The sequence below is a fragment of the Hyla sarda genome, chromosome 1 (assembly GCF_029499605.1).
Source record: "Hyla sarda isolate aHylSar1 chromosome 1, aHylSar1.hap1, whole genome shotgun sequence".
NCBI classification, from domain to species: Eukaryota; Metazoa; Chordata; class Amphibia; order Anura; family Hylidae; genus Hyla; species Hyla sarda.
In genome coordinates this window covers 396743219-396757585 of record NC_079189.1, presented here as the reverse complement: position 1 = coordinate 396757585, position 14367 = coordinate 396743219, and the positions used below count along the sequence as shown (strand labels likewise).

General features: G+C 45.3%; 1 protein-coding gene across 2 annotated transcripts; it reads left to right on the top strand.

Annotated features, from left to right (window-relative positions):
* Positions 1-674: 674 nt before the first annotated feature.
* On the top strand, positions 675-12058 carry LOC130276887 (uncharacterized protein C14orf93-like). Of its 2 annotated transcripts, none has more exons than XM_056526874.1 (2): positions 675-721; positions 10746-12058. In XM_056526874.1, the coding sequence occupies exon 2, from the start codon at positions 11207-11209 to the stop codon at positions 11765-11767; it is 561 nt and encodes a 186-aa protein (XP_056382849.1). In that variant the 5' UTR covers positions 675-721; positions 10746-11206; the 3' UTR covers positions 11768-12058. The 2 variants fall into 2 exon arrangements, with proteins under 2 accessions (XP_056382849.1, XP_056382856.1); XM_056526881.1 differs by having other exon boundaries at positions 717-838; positions 10734-12058.
* Positions 12059-14367: the final 2309 nt, after the last annotated feature.

The following is a 14367-nucleotide window of genomic DNA, read 5'->3' as shown; positions in this document are numbered from 1 at the left end:
TCCCCTGCATCGTCGGCGCTCTCCATCATCGTCATCACGTCGCTGAGCACGCCGTCCCGTCATCCAATAGGAGCGGCGTATTCAGCGACGTGATGGCAGCGACAGAGAGCGAGGATGCCGGGGAAGCAGAGGCCTTGCCGGAGCGTCGGGGACGCGGCGACAGCGATGGAAGGCGACATCCAGGGCAGCGGTGATGGTCCAGAGCGGTGGGGACAGGTGAGTACAACTTCCTCTAACAGTGGTCTGCAACCTGCGGACCTCCAGATGTAGCAAAACTACAACACCCAGCATGCCCGGACCGCCAACGGCTGTCCGGGCATGCTGGGTGTTGTAGTTTTGCAACATCTGGAGGTCTGCAGGTTGTAGACCACTGTCCTATACTGTACATTGCACAGATCCCTCAACATGCGATGGTTCATTTGGAACAGATTACCATGGTATGTTGAGGGACCACTGTATATGAATAGGTACAGTAGTAAGTAGTGTAAGGTCCTGGGCATGCTGAGAGTTGTAGTTATGATGTACACATACAAATGAAAGGTGAGCACTGTAGCTCCGGATGACTGTACACGTCTCCGCTGCAGGGCCCCTGTACACAAACAGCCAGGCCCCGCCCCCATCCTGGCCCAATCAGTGCACAGTAGAGGCGTGTACCCTCGGTGCACTCGTCCTTGCACACACGGCTCCAAGAATTCAAAGGGGACATGTCGCTGACCTTCACGTATCCTTTATAACAAGCAGCAATGACACGGCCCGGGGCCAGTGTGCACTGCTTCCAGCTACCGGGTGTACTTTATTAACCGGTTCGGTGCCAGGCGGAGGGATTTCCCCGGGTTCGGTAGTATATTTACGCTTTCCCTCCCATCCCCGCGGGTATATACCCGTGTATAGTTGTGTCTGTGAGTGAATGAAGGGGAGGGGGCAGGTGGACGGGAACTTTGCATGTTAACATAATGGTTGTGGGCGTCGTATGTGTGTTCTGTGGACGGCGGCGGCGCTGCGCTGTGAACGCTGCTCGGTGTGTTAACCGCATGAGTGCTGTACAGGCTGATATGTAGCAGCTGTGCTCCCCTCTCGTAGCTGTGAAGCCACACGCCGTGTATCTACGGTGAACGCTGGTCGGTAGGCAAGGGCTTATCTTTGCTTCCGTGACCGGCAGACGTGGGGTTAACTGAGTAGGAAGGTGAAGGGTAACTGTTTCCTATTGGACGCCTGTGTAGGGACGTGTGCCGCCTTTTGTCTGTGCACCACTAATGGTCGGCGTGCAGCTGTGATTGGCAGCGCGCTGTAGCGAATCAAAGACTGAACAGGCGAAACCTAACAAAAAAGCTGCTTTTGATTGGTTTAGCCTGTTCAGTCTCTGATTCGCTACAGCGCGTTCTAGCGAATCAGCGTTCGTGTTATGTACACGGAACACTGTATGTCGCGCGTACATCCTAGTGTTCACGTGAGAAGTGGCGTGTACTGGCCGCGCCCACCGACGTGACGCTTGTGCAGGCGGGGCGCGGCGCTGAGCAGGGATCTATCTCTGTGAGAAAGCTAGAGGCAAAGACGAGATAATCCTGAGGGGATGACCAGCCGGAGAAATAGAACATACACTCGCCACTGGTTTCCATTCTCCATGGGAATTGTATTTTCGTACAATTATTTTTTTTCTCTGGTTTTCCTTCCCCTTTTTAGCAGTGATTTATGCGACCCAACATATAGAAGAAGTAGCCATTTGTCTGGCTTAAAGGGCTATTCCAGTGGGGATCAGCTGTAATAATAAGAGCTGCAGACACCATTGGTACATGTTAGGGCTCTGCACAATACAGAATCTCTGGCCGGATTGTTTTCCGGTGGTTTATGCTGCTTTGCACACATTGCAGACTTCGAAATTCCAAGTACTTTGCAGAAAGAATGTGTCCATTCTTTAGGTTCCACCTGGAACTGCATTGCCGTCAATGGGAATGCTCAATGTCTGTGAGGATATTGGTGCTGATTCCACCACTGCCTGCTGCACAGTCTTCACCCAGAACTCCAGGCGCAAGTTCCATAGTGTGCGTGGACCCTTAGGGTATGTTCACACTGAGGAATTGGAGAGGAATTTCCACGAGTAATTCTGCTCGCTTTTTCCTCTCCAATTCATTCAGCAGTGAAATCCCCATAGAGTTGTGCAGAATTTCTGCCCCTCAGTTCACACTGAGGAATTTCCTCAAACAGAATTCTGACGAGAAAGTCTGTTCCACTTGAAGAAAGAACATGTTCTTTCAGGCGGAATCAGCGTCGTTCTCCCATAGAGATCAATGTAAATATTTTTTTTTCCAGTCAGAAGCATTTCCACACGGAATTCGCACGGAATTGGTGCGGAATTTCCACATGAAAAAAAAAATTATGAATAGAAATACTTGATACTCCTCCGCATGAAACCTGCAATTCCGCGCAAAATCTCTGTGAGTTCTTGTGGAAAAGTAACAATATTTTGAGGCAGAAAATTTCTGCTTGATTTCCGCCCCAATTCCTCAGTGTGAACATACCCTTAGGGTATTAATGGGGTTATCTGGTGCAAGGGTGTTTTTCTGGCTATATGGCAACATGACAAATTGGGCCTGGGTCTTTTTCCTGGTGCCTGGGCCAGATAACCCCTTTAAATAAACTGTATCTTTCCTGGAGCTGGTATTTGTTGTCAAACTTGCCTTTTTAACCCTTTAATACTTAAACCCCTTTACTCAACAGCCTGTTTTGACCTTAATGACCAAGGCAAATTTTCAAAATCTGACGTGTCCACTTATTTGGTAATAACTTTGGAACGCTTTCACTTATGAAAGTGATTCTGAGAGTTTTTTCGTGACATATTGTACTTAACATTAGTGGTAAATTTTGATTGATATATTTTGCGTTTTTTGTAAAATAAAAATTGCGGGGAAAAAATAGCATTTTTCTAGATTTGATATTTTCTACTCGTACGACAAATATCCATGCCATACCAAAATAATGATTCATTCACATCTACAATATGTCTACGTTAAGTTCCCATTATTTGATAAACATTCTTTTACTTTTTAGAAAGTTAGAAAGTTTATAAGTTAAGTAGCAATTTTCCAGATTTGCAAGAAAATTGCAAAATCTGATTTTTCAGGACCAGTTTAGTTCTGAAGTGGAATTGAGTGGCCTGTATGTTACCCCCATAAATCACCCCATTCTATAAACTTCACCCCTTAACCCCTTAAGGACTCAGCCCATTTTGGCCTTAAGGACTCGGACAATTTAATTTTTACGTTTTCATTTTTTCCTCCTCGCCTTCAAAAAATCATAACTCTTTTATATTTTCATCCACAGACTAGTATAAGGGCTTGTATAAAGACAGTTGCCCTTTGTAATGACATAACTCATTATATCATAAAATGTATGGCGCAACCAAAAAACACTATTTTTGTGGGGAAATAAAAAAGAAAAACGCAATTTTGCTAATTTTGGAAGGTTTCGTTTTCACGCCGTACATTTTACGGTAAAAATGACGTGTGTTCTTTATTCTGAGGGTCAATACGATTAAAATGATACCCATTATTACATACCGTATATACTCGAGTATAAGCCGAGTTTTTCAGCACGATTTTTCGTGCTGAAAACACCCCCCTCGGCTTATACTCGAGTGAACTCCCCCACCCGCAGTGGTCTTCAACCTGCGGACCTCCAGAGGTTTCAAAACTACAACTCCCAGCAAGCCCGGGCAGCCATCGGCTGTCCGGGCTTGCTGGGAGTTGTAGTTTTGAAACCTCCGGAGGTCCGCAGGTTGAAGACCACTGCGGCCTTCAACATCATCCAGCCCCCTCTCACCCCCTTTAGTTCTGAGTACTCACCTCCGCTCGGCGCTGGTCCGGTGCTGCAGGACTGTCCGGTGAGGAGGTGGTCCGGTGGCATAGTGGTTCCGGGCTGCTATCTTCACCGGGGAGGCCTCTTCTAAGCGCTTCGGGCCCGGCCTCAGAATAGTCACGTTGCCGTGACAACGACGCAGAGGTGCGTTCATTGCCAACGTACTTCTGCGTCATTGTCAAGGCAACGCCTCTATTCCGGGCCGGAAGCGCGGAGAAGAGGCGCCCCCCGGTGAAGATAGCAGCCTGGACCACCTCCTCACCGGACCACCTCCTCACCGGACAGCCCTGCAGGACCGGACCAGCGCCGAGCGGAGGTGAGTACTCAGAACTAAAGGGGGTGAGAGGGGGCTGGATGATGTTGAAGGCCGCAGTGGTCTTCAACCTGCGGACCTCCGGAGGTTTCAAAACTACAACTCCCAGCAAGCCCGGACAGCCGATGGCTGCCCGGGCTTGCTGGGAGTTGTAGTTTTGAAACCTCTGGAGGTCCGCAGGTTGAAGACCACTGAGGGCGAATGATGAGAAGAGGATGATGAAGGGGGGGGGGGGTGTGGTGATGATGAAGGGGGGTGGGGATGATGAAGGGGGGGGTGTGGGATGATAAGGGGATGATGAAGGGGGGATGTGCGGGATGATAAGGGGATGATGAAGGGGGGATGTGCGGGATGATAAGGGGATGATGAAGGGGGGATGTGCGGGATGATAAGGGGATGATGAAGGGGGGATGTGCGGGATGATAAGGGGATGATGAAGGGGGGATGTGCGGGATGATGACAAGGGGATGATGAAGGGGGGATGTGTGGGATGATAAGGGGATGATGAAGGGGGGATGTGTGGGATGATAAGGGGATGATGAAGGGGGGATGTGCGGGATGATGACAAGGGGATGATGAAGGGGGGATGTGTGGGATGATAAGGGGATGATGAAGGGGGGATGTGTGGGATGATAAGGGGATGATGAAGGGGGGATGTGTGGGATGATGACAAGGGGATGATGATGAGGATGTTAATGACGGGTCTGGATGATGACAGGGGGGGATGAGGTATTTCCCACCCTAGGCTTATACTCGAGTCAATAACTTTTCCTGGGATTTTGGGTTGAAATTAGGGGTCTCGGCTTATACTCGGGTCGGCTTATACTCGAGTATATACGGTACTTTTTTTTATTATTGTTGTGCTTAAAAAAAATCACAAACTTTTTAACCAAATTAGTACGTTTATAATCCCTTTATTTTGATGACCTATAACTTTTTTTTTTTTTTCCGTATAAGCGGCGGTATGAGGGCTCATTTTTTGCGCCATGATCTGTACTTTTTTTTTTGATACCACGTTTGCATATAAAAAACTTTTAATACATTTTTTATAAAATTTTTTTAATAAAATGTATTAAAAAAGTAGCAATTTTTGACTTTTTTTTTTTTTTTTTTTTTACGTTCACGCCGTTCACCGTACGGGATCATTAACATTTTATTTTAATAGTTCGGACATTTACGCACGCGGCGATATCAAATATGTCTATAAAATTTATTTTTTACGCTTTTTGGGGGTAAAATAGGAAAAGACTGACGTTTTACTTTTTTATTGGGGGAGGGGATTTTTCACTTTTTTTTTTTTTTTACTTTTACATTTTTTTTACACTTGAATAGTCCCCATAGGGGACTATTCATAGCAATACCATGATTGCTAATACTGATCTGTTCTATGTATAGGACAAAGAACAGATCAGTATTATCGGTCTTCTCCTGCTCCGGTCTGCTCGATCACAGACCAGAGCAGAAGACGCCGGGAGCCTGAAGCAGGAAGGTGAGGGGACCTCCGTGCGGCGTTCTGAATGATCGGATCCCCGCAGCAGCGCTGCGGGCGATCCGATCGTTCATTTAAATCTCGCATTGCCGCAGATGCCAGGATCTGTCTTGATCCCGGCACCTGAGGGGTTAATGGCGGACGCCCGCGAGATCGCGGGTGTCGGCCATTGCCGCCGGGTCCCTGGCTGCGATCAGCAGCCGGGATCAGCCGCGCATGACACGGGCATCGCTCCGATGCCCGCGGTTATGCACAGGACTTAAATGTACGTCCTGGTGCGTTAAGTACCACCGCACCAGGATGTACATTTACGTCCTGCGTCCTTAAGGGGTTAAGGACCAAACCCATTTTCACCTTAAGGACCAGGCAATTTTATTTTTGCGTATTTGTTTTTAACTCCTCGCCTTCTAAAATCCATAACTCTTTCATATTTCCATCTACAGACCCATATAAGGGCTTGTTTTTTGTGTGACCAATTGTACTTTGTAATGAAACCTCTCATTTTACCATAAAATGTACGGCGAACCCAAAAATATATTTTTTTTTAGGGAGGAAGTTTAAATGAAAACCACAATTTTGCACATTTTGGAGGGTTTGTTTTCACACTGTACACTTTACAGTAAAAATGACATGTGTTCTTTATTCTGTGGGTCAATACAATTAAATTGATACCCATGGCTAGATACTTTTATATTTTTGTACCACTAAAACTTTTTAGACAAAATCAGTAATCTAATATCGCCCTATTTTGACCACCTATAACTTTTTCATTTTTCCATATATAGGGCAGTATGATTGCTAATTTTTTGCGCCGTCATCTGTACTTTTTATCGATGCCACATTTGCATATATAAAACTTAGATCATTTTTTATTAACTTTTTTGGGAATAAAATGTGACAAAAAAAAGCAGTATTTTTGAACTTTTTTTAAAATTTTTTACTTTTACACCGTTCACCGTACGGGATAATTACCATTATATTTTGATAGTTTTTTGGGGGTAAAACGGGAAAAACAGAAAATTTTTATTGGGGGAGGGGATTTTTCACTTTTTTTTTTTTTTTTTTTTACACTTTTAAACTTTTTTTTCTTTCTTTTTAATACTTTTTATGTTCCCATAGGGGACTATCTATAGCAATCATTTGATTGCTAATACTGTTCAGTGCTCTGCATAGGACATAGCACCGATCAGTATTATCGTTGATCTTCTGCTCTGATCTGCTCGATCTCAGACCAGAGCAAGAGACGCCGGGAGACGGACAGACAGGTGAGTGGACCTCCGTCCACCATTACAAATGATCGGATTGCAGCAGCAGCGCTATTTTAACGTGCGCATTGCCGCAGATCCCATGATCTGTACTGATCACGGCATCTGAGGGGTTAATGGTGGACATCTGTGCAATCGCGGATGTCGGCCGATGTCGGCCATTACCGGCTGTTAGCAGCCGGAACCTGCCGTGTATGAAACGAGCACCGCTCTGATGCTAGCGGTCATACACAGGATATAAATGTACGTCCTGGTGCGCGAAGTGCCCCCAAACCAGGACGTACATTTACGTCCGTGGTCGTTAAGTAGTCATAATGACATTTAAGAAGTTTATTAACCCTTTAGGCGTTTCACAGAAATAAAAGCAAAGTGGAGGCGGAATTTTAAAATTGTATTTTTTTTGTAGATTTTTCATCCATTTTTTTTCTGTAACACAGTAGGTGTTGACAAAGAAATAAAAGTTGAGATTTATTCCCTGAATTCTGATGTACTAAGAAATATCCCATATGTGGCCTTTATGTACTATGTGTCTCTCACACAGGTCTCAGACATGAAGGCATGCTGTGTGGATTTTGGGGCATCCTTTTAGTTTAGGATATTTTGTTGGCATCATATAAGAAACAGGGGCCTTGGGGTGCAAAAATATTTTTGGGAGACAAGTTGACTCTTTTATTGGTACCATTCTGGGGTACATATAACACTGATCATATTTTTTTTTTTTTTATGAGGTTGCATACATAAAAAAAATCTATTCTGCATTTTTTTAATTTTTTTGTCGTTCGTCATGCAGTATAAATGACATGTTAACGTTACACTGCAGGTTGATACGATTATGGCGATAACAAATTTATATACTTTTTAAAAAATATTTTAGTTCATTTATGGCATTAAAAACTAATTTTTATTATCATGTTTGTATGTCGCCACATTCTGTGAGCTATAACTTTAATTTTTTCATTTTTTTTTCCCCACTTTTGTTTTTTTACTATTATACACATAATTCAATGAAGTACACATCTGTACTCCATTGAATTATGCCTATGTCTGTCAGTACTGGATAGATCAGTCCCTACCTTAGGTAGGGACTGATTGCTCATGTTGCCATGGCAACCATTGGCGCACTGCTTTCAATTTGCAGAGCACCGATCAGTGACAAAGGGAGCTCCCTCTGTTACCCTAATAGACGCTGCGGTCTCAGTGAGTGCAGTGTCTACGGGGTTAACCCAGAATTGGAGCAGAGCTCCGATCCTGAGTGCCTGCGGGTGGCCTCCTCCAATGGGGCCCCGCCCGCCCTCACCAACGATAGCTTCACACAGTGAAATGATGGAGGAGAGGGGGAAGGAGGAGACCTGCACCAGATCCCTGCTATTGGTCTGTCTGTACTGACGGACCAATAGCAGCGATCGCCGGCTTCAGGGAGGTTCGACTGTACAGCCGCGCTCAATAAACTGTCACAGCGACCGGCTGTACATGTACGTGGTTTTGCGGGAAGTCATCCCTCATCACCACGTACATGTACCTGATTTTGTGGGAAGGGGTTAAGGACGCAGCCAATAAAAAAAAAAATTCCTCCCCCCCCACTCCTCTTTTATGTGACTTAAAGGGGTCATCCAGTAATAGAAAAACAGTGGTCATTTCTTTCAAACAACTTGGCTCCATTTACTTAAATGGAATTGAGCGCAGAACCACACCCAACCTGGAGACAGACAGGGAGCGGTTTTGGAAAGAAATCCCCCTCTGTTTTTCTATTCCTGGATAAACCTTAGAGGATGCATTGCGTACAGGTACGTCCAGTGTCAGGGCCTGCCCACCAGCTCGACATGCTTCATACCCAGTGTGTCTCGTTTAGCAGCTGCCAAGTCCTGTCTACACATGTATGGGAAGTCCAGTTCCAGTGTCAGGGCCTGCCCACCAGCTCGACATGCTTCATACCCAGTGTGTCTCGTTTAGCAGCTGCCAAGTCCTGTCTACACATGTATGGGAAGTCCAGTTGCAGTGTCAGGGCCTGCCCACCAGCTCGACATGCTTCATACCCAGTGTGTCTCGTTTAGCAGCTGCCAAGTCCTGTCTACACATGTATGGGAAGTTCAGGTTGTGATAGTGCTGGGCGGTATACTGGTTCATACCGAAATTTTTGTGCTGCACAATATGAATTTTACCCATACTGCAATACCGGTTGTGCCACTCCCCCTTGGGAATGTATGAATTATCAACGCAGCGGTGCGCTGTCCCCAATTAATCATATGTGACCCGTGAGCACTGTTCTGCTTCCCCCCCCCCCCCCCCCCCCTAATGAATTATCAGCCCAGCACTGCACTGTCCCCATCGGGGAATTAATCACGTCACCCACAGGCGCTGCCTTCCTCGTCCTCCTGTTTGTTGCGGGCTGCCGGGGCTGGAACTCTATACTGTATGCTGTATCCATATGCCTGGGCTGCAAAAGATAAACAAAATAAACTTTAACGCACCTTCCTACGTTCCCCCGTCGGTCCGGACCTGCTTCCTGGGGACTAGAATGTCGGAGAGCCGTCAGCCTATCACCGGCCGCAGCGATGTTCCGCCTTGGCCGGTGAAAGGTTGAGCCCACTGTCATGTAAGAAGCCGGCCTGGCTGATAATTAATTTGGGGGGGAAAAGCAGAACAGTGCTCGCGGGTCACTTGATTTGGGGGGGGGGGGGAGGAGAGAAGTAACATTATATACCGTGGAACCGCCACAAGTTACAAAAATACTGTGATACACATATTTGGTCATACCGCCCACCTCTAGGTTGTGCCTCAGTTTACCCAGTTTTAGAAATAATCTCTGAGGGCGGAGTTGAAGATGATGGAGGAGATTACTGGAGATCCCCCTGCATGGAACGGGACAATGTAAGTTACAGTGATCTTCACAGGTATCTGACAGATTTTTAGAATGATTTGCACAGTTCCAAAAGTCTGTCAGACACCAGTGGGGTGTAAATACTCACTGCACCCCTCATTACATTCTGTGATGTGGCTGATTCTAACGGGGTGCGGCGTGGAAGATCACGGGGGTCCCCAGCGGTGGGACCCCCGCGATCAGGCATCTTATCCCCTATCCTATGCATAGGGGATAAGATGTCTTGGCGCCAGAGTACCCCTTTAATGCATAAAATGACTGGTCAGATGTGCAAAAAAAATGGCCAGGTCCTTAAGGCCAAAATGACCTTGGTCCTTAAAGGGGTACTCCGCCACTAGACATCTTATCCCCTATCCAAAGGATAGGGGATAAGATGTCAGATCACGGGTGTCCCGCTGCTAGGGAACCCCGGGATCTCTGCTGCAGCACCCACCTCAACGACTTCCGGCAACGCTGGAGGCTTCTGATCCCGACCACGCGAGTGGAAGAAAGTGATGTCACGTCTCCGCCCCCGTGTGATGTCACGCCCCGCCCCTAAATGCAAGTCTATGGGAGGGGGCGTGATGGCTCCTTGTGCAGGAAGGATATTCAATGCATCCACTACTCTTAGTAAAGAAATACTTCCTCTTACAAGCCTTACATTAATAATCCAATGCACTGTATACCAATGAGCTCTGGGTAAATAGGGTCACAGTCTAATGATTGAGGGGGTGAGCTGGTGGCTAAATTAGTTTTTTTTCCTTCTAAAGTAATATGTTTCATTTGATAACCTGCATTTTATCCTTCTTACATTTGGTTTGGAAAAAATATGCATCTGGAATGAAAGTGCTTAAGTTTGGTTATTTGAATGTGAAAATATAAAAAGTTTTATTGTCTTTTGTCTAAATAGCTCTTTATTGTCATGTTTGTGAATTGCTTTATTACTCTGTTCCTTAGCAGTTGACAAAGATATTTTCCAGAAATCTCAACCATCTGAACACGTCTCTAATTTATCAGACCACAAGCTCCTTAGAAAGTCAACAAGTATGAAACTAGTTGCTTAAAACACATAGAAGAAATGGAATAATCCGTTTGGGGGACAAAATAAATCTTGTGGGATGTGTTTGCAGTCTGACAGTAGGAATAGAAAATGTTCCCTCAAGAATCTGTGACACTCGTAGAAAAAGATCATGAATATATTGAATAATATATCACCAAGACAGATGACACAACATACTGGAGTATTACTAAGACTTGAATTATTTAGGTGTAATATTCAGTTTCACAGACACTCACAAGAAAGCTTCTAATAAATACTATAGATGTTACATTTTTAAAATATTTATTTGGTGGCGGCCATAGTAACCACTACTTACATTCATCAGTCTGAGCTTTAGAAGAAAAATTTGGATTGAGCATTTTTCCCCAAAATGTCATTCAGTGCCACAATTCTATTTACCCCTCCACCGGGGCAGAATGATGGAAAATGTGAATGTAAAGTTGAAAATGTGCAAGGTGGCTCGATGTTCGTTGATGGTACTACCCCTATCACGGTTGGTGGGCAAGGTGTGGCAGTGCAAGGCTGTGAGCAGCTGCTTCATCTTATCTATCAACGTGTGGAGAAAGCAGTGGGACTCGCCGAAGCTGCACTCAATGTTGCCAAGGCAAACAGTAGCCTCCTCAGTGAACTTCAGGACGAGGTCAGTAGTCTAAAGAGAGCAATGGAAAGGCCGGAGGCTCCAAAGTCACCACCAGATATGAGCGCAAGATGTAAGTTATCAGAGGAGGAAGATGTTGAAGAAATTGGAGGAGTTCAGGTTGTCATTGAGGAGTTGAGACAGCTGGGTGCAGCATCTGCCTCACTGGTTCCTGGGCTTCACCCTCCAGTTCTGGACAGGACAAGAGACGGTTGCCTACCAGTATGTCCTCCTAATGAAACTTCAGCCATCCTTAGTCCTGTGCATATGCCGGTAAGTGAACACCTACAGTGACTTGCTACTATTGTCTTTTTGTTTTGCCAGACATTTGACTGTTACTTTGTCCCCCATGCTTTACACCAACTCGCTTGGCCATTTGCTATCATTGTTTTCTACACTGATCATAACATAAAATGTAGATTATCTTGTGACAATGGCTCCATGTGAACAGTTAGTTCTTGAAGTGGACATGTAGAAAACAGAAAAAAATTAGCAAGGTGTAAGGATCGGAGTGACAGCAGACAAATTGTGAAGGGTCAGAGCATCTGCGATACAACTGCAGTCACCACTCTTGCCGCCTCAGGGAAAACCGGGCACGGCCACGCCTCAGATGAAGGAGTGAATCCACATCAAAGGTAAAAATCGATCCAAACAATCATTAAAAAAAATAAAAATCACTGTATTTAAAAAAACATTCAATTTGTTTCGAAGACAGATTGGCTTTGAAACGCATTGCATGTTTTTTAAATAAAGGGATTTTTTTTAATGATTGTTCGGATCCATTTTTACCTTTTGATGTGGATTCACTCCTTCATCTGTTGCGTGGCTGCGCCCGGTTATCACAAGGAGAGGTGATTGCATTGTTTGGGCAGGAGCAGCAGACCAGCCACTATTGCTTGGATTTAAAACCCTTGAAACACATGGGAGAGCTCTTGTTTGTGGTTTGTTTCTACAAACAACTGGCCTTGAGTGGTGATCCTGGTAGGCAGTGGTTAGAACCTACCAAAAAGTGTGAGGGATTATGAGCACCCAATGCTTATTGATATGTGTGAGGTGCTAAGGTTAGCCCATCTGGTCCAATTCCACAGAAGAGCTACAACATATGATGGTAACCCGTTCCAAATGAACCATTGTTTGTTGAAACCATCTTATGTTGAGGGATTCGTGCAATGTAAAGAATAGGAAGTTGTACTCGCCTGTCCCCGCCGCTGCGGACCGTCACCGCTGCCCTGGATGTCGCCCTCCATCGCAGTCGCCGCATCCCAGTGATGTCCCTGCCACTCCGGAACGTCTCTGCTGCCCGGGATTGTCGCTCTCACGTCGCCGCCATCACGTCACTACGCACGCCACTCCTATTGGATGACGGGACAGCGTGCGTGGCGACGTGATGATGACCATGGAGAGCGCAGGGGATCGTGAAGAGGACGCACTGCCGGATAGCCGTTTATGCGATGGCCCCAACATACAAAAGCATCGTATGTTGATGCTGCCTTCAACATGCAATGTCCTCTGAGAGGCCATTGCATGTTTAAATTATTGTATGTCGGGGCCATCATAGGTCGGGGGGTCACTGTACTTATAAAACTGATAATGATAAAAAGGTGTCGAACACACAATGCATCACAATTTGCTGCCTAGCTGTCACACAGTGTCTGCAACAGGATTATAGAACAATAGGAAGAGGCCTGGTCTGAAGAATCACGTTCTTTCTATGTATCCTGGTGCCATCTCTTCATTCTTGGGGTTGTTACTTTGACATGTTTCCCCTACATAAATATTGATGCAGATCAAGTACAGGCCATCTTTTTCAATGGGATTCTCTGACAGTGCCCCCTGTCACGCTACCAAAAATGTTCAGGAATGGCTTGAGGAACATGCCAAACAGTTCAAGGTTTTGATTTTTCTTATGCCTGTAAATTCCTTAGACCTTTGTGAAACCATCAGATTCCCACTTGCATGTAACTATAGCAGCAGGTTGGGTTAGTTTAATGATTAAAAGTGACTAAACCAGTGTTTCCCAACAGGGGTGCCTCCAGCTGTTCCATAACTGGAGGCTGTCCAAAGGCAGTCCGGGCATGCTGGGAGTGGTAGTTATGGAACAGCTAGAGGCACCCTGGTTGGGAAACACTGAGCTAAACCTTCAGTGAGAAATGGTGCCGTTCCTCATTGCGCGTCCACTACACTAGTCTTTGGGCTGTGAATCGGCAGTCTGCAGCTACTACTAGGATGCCATGTGGAATCCAAATTCCCTAAACAAGCTCCAAGCTGCTTTAGATTTGTACCTCATCCTATAAAGGCAAATCCTAGACTCCTATAGGCATTGTCATTGTGGTCATGCACTAGCTTCAGATTCTTGTAGCTTCTATTAGGTGTAATCTGTGTGTGTGTGTGTGTGTGTGTGTATATATATATATATATATATATATATATATATATATATATATATATATATATATATATATTATGGAAACTGGCTAAGGCAAAGCACATAAAACTGTTGACAAAGCCGAAATACTGTGATCATTCATCTCTAACAATATGTGTAAGGCAGAATGCATCTGAATGTAGATAGGTGACCTATGTGCTGTTGTTTGAAGAAATCTAGTTACTGGCATAGGCTCTAGCGGTATATACTGTACACTAACATTCATTTGGCCTTGTGCTCCTCAGCTACATGCCATGAGTATGTGTGCATAAGATATCAGCTCACAGTCTGTTTATGCTTAGTCTCCGTTCTATTGCACTCCAGTGGGAGACACAGTCTGTCACTTTTAATAGGGACAGCTTCTGTTTGCAGCAATTCTGGCAGGTGTGTCATCTTTATACCATCTGTTGTGCGTGCTCAAAGCCTGTGTTTCCTCCCTGCCAGCCACCTCTTTGTATTTTAACACTCT